The sequence below is a fragment of the Thermobia domestica genome, chromosome 1 (assembly GCF_964235325.1).
Source record: "Thermobia domestica chromosome 1, izTheDome1.hap1.1, whole genome shotgun sequence".
NCBI lineage: Eukaryota > Metazoa > Arthropoda > Insecta > Zygentoma > Lepismatidae > Thermobia > Thermobia domestica.
The window spans coordinates 385904958-385917416 of record NC_137454.1 but is presented as its reverse complement, the minus strand read 5'-3'; the positions used below and the strand labels follow the sequence as shown (position 1 = coordinate 385917416).

The following is a 12459-nucleotide window of genomic DNA, read 5'->3' as shown; positions in this document are numbered from 1 at the left end:
TACATATATGCTTTATCTTTAAAAAAAAAAAAAAACATTAAAATTTCATATTTTTCAGATTTTGGACTTTTAATTTTCATATTTTCTCCTTTTTTCTTTCTTTCATTTTTTTTTTTTTTTTTTTTTTGGTTTTTCCATACTTGGCCTCTCTCTACTAATTACCTTATCTTCCTTACATAAAAATTTAGAGGATATTATCCTGAAATTTATGGATAATATCCCTATATTATTTTTAAAGTTTTAAGTACGAAAAACTGTCTGTAATTAAAATAAGCAAGTTTGTTCTGGTGTGTAGAAAACAAATCTTTTAGACAAGTAAGCCTTTTACATGTATAGTCTCAGTTTTGGACCAAGACTACAAGTTTTTTTTCTTTATTTTTTCTTTTTTCAAAATGAGGCGAGTATGAATATTTTTTCAATATGGCACATTTCCAAGACAGCTCTGCAGATTGTTTAAATCGTTAGCAAGTACGTATTGGTATTTATATGTATAGAACGGCGATGGGTTGTCGTTTGAAAGCATTGTAAGAAACCTCTGCAGATCACTTCTGAAAAAAAGAACTAACATTTTAATTGTCTTTTTTATTATTATCGTTTCGCTTATAGAACTGGAAAGATAAAAAAAGAAAAAAAAACATTGCGGTTTTTTATCCTGTGATACATACTTTCTTGCCCTGTCGCCCACAAGAACAAGTATCTGAAGTCGAATCCTTTGTGAAACTACCACGTCATCTCAAAAGATGAGATCATATTTGTGGATAAATGTAGCTAAATTGCGAATAGCTCTTCTACGAATTGTATGTTAATACATCTTGTGTCATGTTATATGTTTGAAAGAGAGTTTATGGGTAAAAAAAGTTGGTTGCTCTCGTGACAGGTATGACGACCGTTCAGCAGGTGGTGGTCACTCAAGAGTCAAGGACGCATCCCGAGGGAGAATGGGACAACAGACTCGGTGAGTTGTCTTCTGTGCTCGCTGGCATAATTTCCCTAAAATATTATTCACCAATAGCGGCTCTTGAGGCATGTCATATCAATCAAATGTTATAATTTTATCTCTACATGTTAAAGGAAGAACACTTATCTAAGGTTCGAATTCTTTTACACAAGAATTACAAATTTAAGCAAGTTCTCTTCGTTTAGCTTGTAGGAATAAAACTGACTCCCTCAAGAACCGCCACTGCTGTTCATACGCTGTAGCCTATTTCCATTTTCCATCTGTGCACATCTCACGCTCTGTGTTGTTTCTAAGCGCTTGTACTTTTGCTTTGTAAATACACAATCAAAAGCTTTTCACTGTTGTTCGTGTGTTTTGTGTTTTGATCTGTTTTGTTCCCTTTTTTGTTTGTTTGTTTGTTTATGTTTAATCTTACTTTGCTTTTATTGCACTTCCATTGCATTGGTATTCGCTTATCTTTTGCATTTGTGAGAACCCAAAGAGCAAAACAACGTGGTTTCGAAATTAACCATTTGAGATTGACTGATTATCCCAGGTATCCATGTTGCAACCCTTAAAGCTACGAAACATAAGTACTGTCCTCAAATTTTATGCTATATCCCAACATAAAGTTCTTATCTAAGGATGCCTGTAGTTTGTCCATTTTTAACATGATCGCTTTGTCAAAAAAAGAAAAAAAAAAGTCTTGTCTTTTTACCTCATTGACTTGATCTCGAGAACATTATGTATGGATACGAACAATCTGATTTGTCGCTTGTTTCTTTCCCGCGAGTTCACCTGACAATTGTCCGCTATTATCGGAAATGCGGCAGTGTTATGAGCCAGCATGTTGCGTTAGAGCAGCGTTTCCCAACCGGTGTGCCGTGAATGGGCCGCTGGTGTGCCGCGAAGAATCGAAATAAAATTATTAATTTTATAGCAATCAAATTGCCAAACGTAGGGAGAAATGTATATTTGTATTTCACATTACTATGAATCTACAATTTTAAGTTTCATACCGTGTTACTGTTCTGTACATTTCTAACATTGAAAAAAGTATTTGTTACCATAGTTATGACCATTATTACTTCTTTATTGTTGCACACTATTTAGTAACTTGAAAATTTAAAATATCATTCAATCCTTTCGACAAATTACCTACGTTTGTGTTTTAAAAGTAAAAGAGATTTGTTTGTTCCTTTGTTATTTAGTGATCTTCCTTCTTAGTAAAAGGTTGGATATAGTTTTTAAAAAGAAAGCGTATTTTTAAAAACCTGAGTCCAATATTTTATTGCAATTGTTTTCTATTTTTAAATTAGAATGAAAAATAAGCATAATGATTTACCACGGGGAAAAACCAGTGATAGAGCTTTCTTCTTAGTGAGAAGGAGATCAATAGTGACAGAAAAAATACCACTGTTATATATATATATATATATATATATATATATATATATATATATATATATATATATATATATATATATATATATATATATATATATATATATATATATATATATAATATCTATAAGTGTGCCCGTAGTGTGCCGCAAGTGAAAAAGGTTGGGAAACGCTGCGTTAGAGGGTTAGCACCTATTACTTAAAACGGACAGACCTTACTTAAAAGCTTGATTTTTTTTTTTTTTTAGTTATTCAGGAATATTATTAAGACGAACATTACTTACATTTACAAGTAAGTATGTTAGAATTAGATTTGAGTTTAGCGTGGCATTGATCTGCGAGGCTATATAAGATGTGGACATGTGGCTTAACGTAGGATGCGAATTATATGAGCTCTCGCCGGGAATCGAACTCAGTACGCCAAAGATACGCACGGTATGCACATAGCCACGAGCGAGCTCAAAGTATGTAAAAAAATATGTGTCACTACTAACAGTATATTTTGGTGGACAACATCGTGTCCGCGTGTTTTCTCGGCTTACTCCCGCTTCCTCCCCCAATCCCATTCTTTTTCCACAAATTCTTCCATCGTCGTTCACTTGCATTATTTATCATCTCCCTTAGCCTACGTGGCATAATCGTGGGAAGTTAAACTTAAACATTTAATGTTTTAAACAACATATTTATGTTGACTTCCCAACGAGATTTAAAAATGAAATGTGATATATTCAGGGTGGCCCACAAGTAGGTATACAGTCCCGTACTGATCGGTCATGACATTTTATATCATTTACTTATTATTATCCATATAGGTATTGACTTAGTTTCTTCCTTTTCTGTTCTTAATTTATTTTCACTTATACCTTAAGCTCGGAACAAACCAAAGCAAATAAATGCATTATCTTCATAAATGAAAATGTCATACTTGATTGATGCTGGTCTGCATACCTACTTTTGAGCCACCCTGTAGTATTATATCATGTGGCACTGTGTAGCGTCCTAGATTCGATTCCCGGTGTGTATACTCCGTCGAAAAAGTGTAAAAGCATTTTCAGGATAGCCGTTCTGAGTGAGGTTTCCCTTTGTTTTTCTCATTCACAGTACACTAAACAAATGCTGGATGGTACCCAACATATAGGTCCCAGGCCGCTTCCTTCCTTCCTCAATCCTTTCTTCCTTCCCTTTCCTCGGATAGTGTGATCGCTGAGGAACGCCATCCCTTGTACGTAACGGGCTAACTTGGCAATGGGTGCCGAAAGTCCAGAAATTTAGTTCCTAATCCAAGTATTATATCATAAAAGATAAACAATGCAATTGGGTAGAAAGCCTGATGCGTTATATTTCAATAAATAAATAAATAAAGCAACCATTTCATAAACAACCATTACATTCATTTGCTGGGGAAGATCTCTTATTGCCAGGGCTTGAGAATGCATGCTGAACATTTGACAATTACATTTTACGTAACGTTATGTAGGTCCAGCCTATGCAATTGAGGTTGTATAATGTAACCTCCCAGCTGGCATACGCTCTGTTTGAAATGCAGCATTTGAAAGTTAAAAAAGAGTAAGTTTTACACACAAGTTAACATAGCCCTAATTTCCAATTCACTCTTGTCTTCCTGTATAGTAAGCACTTTCTTGAAGTAAGATTGGCGACTTCCCACATTCCATTAGAGATACCTACAAATACCCACTCACAGATTAATTTATACGAAAAAAAAAAAAAAGCACCGCCTAAGATCAAGTTATCCGAACCAGTTCATCTACTTTCCTCCACACACGCGCAGACATTCTTGCGTGTCAAGTCGTCTGCGTAGGAGTTGCACATGTTATGTTGAAAAAGATAAAAGAGGCAGCCAAAGAAATGTTCATCCTAATATGGCAGTAACAATGCAAAATTAGATAAAACAGTGAGAAATGACTGTCAATGGAAGATTTCATGCAAAGACATTTTTAACGGCCAATAAACGACTGGTTTAAAAAGATAATAAACAATTCTTTCAAGGACACGTCCGCCCTTGTTTCTCACTGCAATCATACATTTCAACACGTTTGCCCAATATTGTTTGTCACATTTTAAAATATCACTTTATAGCCACTGGTGCAATAGTATCACTATTTTTAACTCTTGACAAATATGCATAAAATTTAATTCCATTTAATTGACACAATATTTTTCTCGGCCTTTACGTTTTGAAGTATTCTGATATTTGATTTTTTGCTTTCCATCGTAGGTAAGGATCTCAGCTAAGCTGCTTTTGAATATTGGAACAAAAACTGTCTTTCCCGAATTAATACCTAAACCCTAACAACCGGGCTTGACAATCATACGGTAATTTAAATCTTAATGTTATACATGATAATACCCTTGTGGTAGTAGGTGAATATGCGATAATTTTAGAACGCACACGATAATTTTTTAAAGCAGTTTTTAAATGTGCAAATCAATTGTAGATGTGCATGAAATAATTATAAAATGCACACACACTGAGGTTTTCAACTGTCACTCCCGCCAAAATAAATGTATAACGATTTGAGAATTGGCAAATGGCAACCCTGCATCCGTTCTTTAAATTCAGTCACGTTTACGAGGGGGTGGAAACACTGTTGTTGTTCAGAATAGGGTTAATAAAGATTAAAAAAGCAATGAGGGCAGTTACATCGATTTGAAGGTCGGAACTGAAGATTACTAGATAAGTTTATTATATATTATTGCTATTATTAGTAGTATTATACTTGCTTCTACAATTATCACTTGCATAACGAATGTAGATAATGTTTTGTTATATACGATAATTTTAAAGACGAAATCGATAATTTTATTCTTTGAGGTTGGCAACTTTACCCCTAACCCATGAAGTTCACTTCTTACGCTGTCATTCTCATTTATTACGTTTCAATGGTTATCTATTGGTAAAGTCTATATTTATGATTAGGGCAACCCAAAAGCATAAAAAGCATAATAGCAATTGAGACATATGGTTAGTACAGTACCTTGAACATGGTTATGGTTGTCTAAGTATCCAGAACAAACTAATTTTAAAAGCATAATAAAGCATAATTTTAGAAAATAAAGCATAATTTAAAATATATAGCACAATCCTTGAAAATTTTTGTTTAACTGCAAGTTTAACATACTGTATTAATATTTTTTAAAACCAATATTTACAATACAAAATCGTTGAGAACATAACAATGCAACAATGAAAAGCTTATTTTTATTTTTGTAAACATTTCGATGCAATACTTTGATGTGGAGAAAAGAAAAAGGGAAAAGAAGAAGAAAACTTTCCGCTAAGAACTCCACACTATATTGTTATGTTTACCTCTTGAACTTTTCTGTACTTTTTGGTGACATCTTTTACTTTCTCTTACTGTATATATGCACCTCTAAGGCGCACACAAGTGATAAACTAACTCGAGTAAAGTATATCTCTCTACAGTGCATTAAGTAGAAAGTTCATTAAATGTGAAAGAAACTGGTTGTATAAAATATTAATAACTAGCTCAAAATATTTAGAATATTTAATGTATAGTAAATATTATGCATTATACACTATTAATGTAAAAAAATGATTGAAATTAATAATAAAGCATAATTTGGAAAAATAAAACATAATTACACAAAAATAAAGCATAATGTGGGTTGCTCTATTTATGATTATCAAACTTAAAATGTCTGCATTAGAACCATACCTGTATTTTCGAAGAGTTCCCAAAACCACTTTATAGTAGTAGTATCTTAAGATAAAATGGCTTCGGGAAAATTTGCCTTTTTTAATAAGGAAATGAAAGTATATTTTACCTGTCTTTTCCCATTATAAAATGTTAATTATAAGAATAATAATGATGCAACAATTACCAGTACTACAGCTCGTTCTAGAGATGCAAAAGTCAGACTTTTTATTTGAGGATGGAAGTTAATCAGCCATTCCCCATTCCCGTTCTTCTTGGGTCCAAATATTCGTCTCAGATTTTTTTTTTTTTTTCAAAGTCTACGTTCTTCCCACAGAGGAAGCGACCATGTTTCGCAACCATACAGAACAATAGGCATGATTATCGTTTCGTATTATTTTAAGCTTCAAATTCCTCGAGAGAATTAGCGACGACAAAATATTTTGAACTGAATAATGACATAAATTCCCTGCTTTCAGTCGACATTTAATGCTTTGTGGATATGATTGTCTGTTAATATTGATCCTAGATATTTGGAAGTATCTACTTTGTCAAAAATATTATTTGATACCGTATATTGATACACCCATAATTTGCCGTATTACGATCTTGACGAACTACCACGTATTTAGTTTTCTCTGCATTTATTTCTAAACCCATGTCCTTCCAAGCGTTTAATAAGACCTCTGCATTTCTTTCTATAGTTCTCCTATCATCTATTAAATTTACATGATCAGCATACGCCATAACCTGGTGAATACCATTCAACTCTAGGCCCTGGTTCTATCTTTGATCTTCTTTATAGCGTATTCCAGAATAAAATTGAATAATAATGAATAATAATTAAATTTTAATAAGATAGTTCCAACTCAAATGCTTTCGTTGTGAGTAGAAAACTAATCTACGGACATCCTTTGTAAAAAAAAAAAAAAAAAAAAAAAAAAAAAAACCTACCCCAAAGAAAAGAGAATTCCAATTAATTAATATAGTGAGAGATAAATAAATATTGATTCTTGAGATAATAATTGATATGTTCCACGATAATTCAAAACTGAAATTGGCAACATGTGGTCAAACTGTTCCAAGCAGTTGCTTTCATTAGCAACCGATCCAAGAAGATCAAGGTCTTCTATACAAAGCACTAATACACAAAAAAGAAAAGTTAATTTTTCTCAAAAGCAGCTTCCATTATACATTCCTTGTTGTTTTACATTCCTTTCAGCTTTAATTAAAGCATCTTAAGCGTTTTACTACGAAATACTTCACAGTATTTGACTGCAAATGCCGGTATTAGTTGGCTTGTGAGGTTGATGACTTCGGTTATTCAAAGAAGAAACCATAGTTGATACACTTCTGTTTTAAGATTTAAATAATTGAAAAGGAATAACATATTTAAGACTGTATACGCCGACCAAACAATAGTTTATTGTTTTGCGCATTTAATTAAACAGATAATGAGTTACTGAAAACAATAACAATTTATTTTGCATCTGGAATTTTGGACTGTATAAATTTGTATAGTTGCTGGAATTAATAAGTATTAGAATAAGCAAATACTACACACAAACACTGAAGATCCCGCACACGAGGCTTTTGCAGGAAAGCACAACACAACACTGACAAAAAGATGCGGGAGGCGGCCTAACGGTATTTTGAAAAGAAAGACAAGAGACCGCCAGAGTAAGATACTACAAATAGAAACCATATTGACCTGCAGAGACATCTCTACAGCAAAACTGACACTACATAAAACATATATTTTGTTCCAAGTTTTGGAAATGCTCACAATAGGCTCAAACACTGAAAAAACATAAGCCTTCTTTTACTTCTTAATTTTATGAAACAAACAGAGGGCAGAATGGCCCGAACATAGCCCCCACCTTGAAACGCTCTAGTTTCAAATAACACACGCACACAATGAATGATCGAGATTCACACAAGAAATACACTAAAAGCGAGAAAAAATAATAACAATGCATAATAATAATAATAATAATAATAATAATAATAATAATAATAATAATAATAATAATAATAATAATAATAATAATAAAACCACACACACACACAAAACAAATATTCATATGCAATGATAAGACATGCTTGATGAGCGAGGTTGTAGCGTTTTGCATGACTTCACTTTACTTTGAAGGGTTGAAAGGCAATACAACCAGCTTCGCGATGGGGCGCTTCAACTCCCCGAAGGCAGTCTTTACAGTTGCTGCTCGCACTAAGCCATCATTTCCAGGAAATATGAACTGAACACGCCCTAATCTCCATTGCTGGGGAGGCAGATGGGATTCCCTCAAAATAACCATGTCACCAATCTTGATATTGTCTCGGTTTTTCCGCCACTTCGTTCTTGACTGGAGACTGCACAAATATTCTTGGGACCAACGGCGCCAAAAATGCTGCGACAACTGCTGCACCAATTGCCACCTTTTCAGATGAGAGAGCTGGGATGAAGTGAAATCCTTATCCGGGACAGAAAGTAGTGATTCTCCCACAAGGAAATGAGCAGGTGTAAGAGCGGCCAGATCGTTGGGGTCATCCGAGAGAGGAGTGAGGGGGCGGGAGTTCAGAATTGCTTCAATTTGAACTAGCGTGGTATACATTTCCTCAAAGCTTAACGCCACCTCTCCCACGATGCGCTTGAAATGATGCTTTACTCTACGTATATTTGCTTCCCAAATCCCACCAAAATGAGGTGCGGACGGGGGGTTAAAATGCCAAGATATTCCTTGTTTGCTGAGATAGGCAGCAGTTTCTTCATTTTTGGCCGTGTGAACACTCACTCTTAACAATTCCTTTAGCTCTTTGCTAGCTCCTACAAAGTTGCGCCCACAATCGCTGTAGATGTCACCAGGTACGCCCCGACGAGCCACAAAACGCCGTAGGGCAGCGAGAAAGGAAGTAGTGCTTGCATCCGCTACTAATTCTAGGTGTATAGCCTTAGTGGAAAAACACACAAAAAGACAGATGTATGCCTTAAACCTCAAACGGCTGCGCCCCCGGCTGGCTTTGAGTAGCACCGGCCCTGCATAATCCACACCTGTGTGGGAAAAGCATCGGCTTGGGTTTACGCGAGAGGGGGGCAGGGAACCCATTAGTTGCGTCTCTGTTCTTCCTTCAAACCGACAACACTTTACACACTTCCGGATTATCTTCCTCACTAGATTTCTCGCACTCACAATCCAGAAATGTTGCCGTAGCGTAGATAACACTAATTGAGGGCCACCGTGGAAAGTGTTTAAATGCTCGTGATTGATCAGAAGTTCCGTTAATTTATGCTTATTGGGCAACAGCACGGGATGCTTTCTATCCACAGAAATGTCGGCGTTTTGTAATCTCCCCCCCACACGCAAGATGCCATTTTCGTCAATGAAGGGAGACAAGCATAAAATATTATTCTTATTGGGAATGGGCTCTTCATCCACTAAGCACTGGATTTCGGTGTGAAATTCTCTTTTCTGCACCTCCTTTACCAAACACAAAAGGCTCTCTTCCATTTCTTTCGATGTAAGTGCCCCCTGGCGTTTCTGCACCGGATTCCTGCAGTTGTAAACAAACCTGCGACACCAACCCACTACACGCTTCAATCTCACTAGGGAGGAGAAACGGTTCACAATGTCATTTTCAGACTGCACACACATAACGGTGATACATTTTTTCTTTTCTTCCACTTCTGTAGTAAAGTCAGCGAGAGGATATGGGGGCTCTGGCAACATTGCTTCGCGCAACCACTCTGGACCGCTCCACCACAGGGGATGTTCTAAGAGCTCGCTGGGCTTTAACCCCCTTGACGCACAATCAGCTGCATTATCTTCACTCTTGGTATGTGACCATTGTGACGAAGGCAAAATTCCTTGTATTTTCGCTACCCGATTTGAAACGAAAGTTTTCCACTTGTCAGGTGACTGGGCTAACCAGGCCAACACAACAGTGGAGTCAGTGAAAGCCCTTGTATCCTGGACGTTTACACTGATGGCACTTGCAACTGTTTTTAACAATTTGGCCAGCAACAATGCGGCGCACAGTTCCAATCGGGGTAGGGAAACTGTTTTGATTGGAGCAACTTTGGTTTTTGCAGCGATGAGTCTCACGTCGACACGACCGTTAAGACGCTCTGCTCGTAAATAGGCGACTGCCCGCTCACTAGCATCAGAGAAACCTATTAATTGACAGCTGACGGCATCAGAGGGCACAATGCATCGTTCGACCTTCACTTCACGGAGCACAAACAACTCATCGCAGTACTCTTGCCAGGCTGCACTTGTTTCAAAGGGGAGGGGGTCGTCCCAACCGAGGCTTTCCTTCCACAATGATTGTAACATCATCTTGGCCCTGACGGTTACTGGGGAGAGAAGGCCAAGGGGATCGAAAATCTTGGCAATCTCTGACAACATTTTTCGTTTTGTCCACACTGCAGGGGGAGAGGGAGGCACTACGTTGAACCCAAACTCGTCGCTAACAGGTGACCACTGTACTCCGAGGGTCTTGATGTTGTTATCGGTGTCGAAGTTGAATTGTAGGTCAATTTCACGCATATGGGGAGGAACAGCCTGGAGCACTTCCGGTTCGCTAGATAGCCACTTTCGAAGTTCGAAGCCTCCTTCTCGCAAAAGTTGAATCAGCTGTTGTTGTAGCTCAATTGCTTCGCTCACACTAGCTGCACCTCCGAGGAAGTCATCCATGAAAAAATCTCTTCTCACCGCCTTCGCTGCTAAAGGATACTTCTCCCCTTCTTCTTCAACTACCTGGAGCAAGCATCTGGTTGCCAAGAAGCTAGCAGATGCAGTACCGTACGTCACTGTTAACAAACGGTAGTCTTCGATTGGAGCACTTGGAGAATCTCTCCACACAATTCTTTGGAAGTCGACGTCGTCCTTGTGCACTAACACTGCCCGGTACATTTTTGCAATATCCGCACATAAGGGAACACGATGCTCACGAAAACGAACAAGAATCGGGAAAATATCGTCCTGCAATTTTGGCCCCACCATGAGCTTCTGATTCAGAGATACACCCGAAGTTGTTCTTGCACTCCCATCGAAGACCACTCGCACCTTCGTAGTGGAGCTAGTGGGCTTCAAAACAGCATGATGTGGTAGGTAACAACTAGTTTCAACTGGAACGTTTCTCTCGCTTGGGGGAATGAGTTCCATATGCCCTAACTGAATATATTCCCTCATGAAGTCGCGATATTGTTGCTGAAGGGAGGGTTGTTTGGCTAACTTTCGTTCGGTATTTAATAGTCTCTTCACTGCAATTTCTCGTGATCTGCCTAATGGGGCTGTGTTACCCCTGAAGGGTAGTCTCACCACATAACTTCCGTGCTCGTCACGGTGGTGTGTAGCTACGAAGTGTTCTTCACAGCTCCTTTCTTCTTTTGACATGTGTTTTGTAAGTGGGAGCTCTTCTAACTCCCAAAACTGGCGAAGAGCTTCATCGATCTCGCAGGAAACTCGATGTGACGTCACCGTTAGCTTCCCACTTGTCGGACCTATATTGCCAGATAGCACCCAGCCGAGACTAGTTTCTAATGCGACAGGCGTCCCGGGTGGCCCCATACACTTCCCGCTCAACATAAGTGATGGAAACACGTCCGCTCCCAACAGAATGTCAATGGGGCCCACTACGTTGAAAGTGGGATCTGCTAATCTTAGGCCCTCTAAATGAGACCAGTTTGTAGCACTAGGACACTTTTGTTTGGGTAGATCAGATGTAACTTTCTGAACTACCACAGCACGAGTTTCAAAAGTTTCACTTGTTCCCCCAAATGACTGAAACTCTAAGTCCACCATTGCACTCGCTGTCGCCACTCCTGCTCCTGTAATCCCGGAAATCACAATACTGGATTTCTTTTTCTTGAGACCCAGTTTTTGTACACAGTTCTCGGTGACAAAACTAGATTCACTCGCGCAATCTAGCATCGCTCTGAAGGGGTAATACACACCATTATTTCCTCTTACTTTCACGATGGCAGTACATAATAACACCTGTGGTACATTTGCGTCCGCTGCAACATGGGCCGTGATATTTGATTCACGCACTGGTGACTCAGCTCTCTCGTAGTGCAAGAGAGTATGATGTTTTTTAGCGCACTTGCGACACGTACTAGATGCGCACGTATCCTTTCTACACGATTTCCGAAGACAATTAAAACACAGTTTTTTCTCTTTCACTAGGGTGACACGATCAGACACTTTGAGTTTTGTGAACTCAGCACATTTGTAGAGGGGGTGGATTGCACTGCATACGTCACATAATGTTTGACCACGTTCACTGGTGGTAACATGGGAGGAAGTTTGTTTTTTGTCGCGATTCTTCACTTGCTCACTACTTCCGGCGACGCGTGATTTCCCGCCGGCAGACACTGCGAGCGCGCGGGCTCTGTTGTCGAGGAACTCTGCGAGCTGCTCAAATGATGGATGTTCATTT

The 12459-nt window shown here is 38.0% G+C and overlaps 1 protein-coding gene across 2 annotated transcripts in view; it reads left to right on the top strand.

Moving 5' to 3' along the window:
• Positions 1–12459, top strand: part of LOC145665008 (uncharacterized) — a 106918-nt gene that overhangs the window by 59282 nt on the left and 35177 nt on the right. The window contains exon 2 of one of the 2 annotated variants that reach the window (XM_081732198.1): positions 878–955. The exons of the other annotated variant lie outside the window; for it this stretch is intronic. Within the exon in view, the coding sequence (XP_081588324.1) occupies positions 880–955 (76 nt within the window). The 5' untranslated portion in view covers positions 878–879. The remainder of the gene's footprint in view (positions 1–877; positions 956–12459) is intronic. 2 annotated transcript variants of the gene reach the window in all.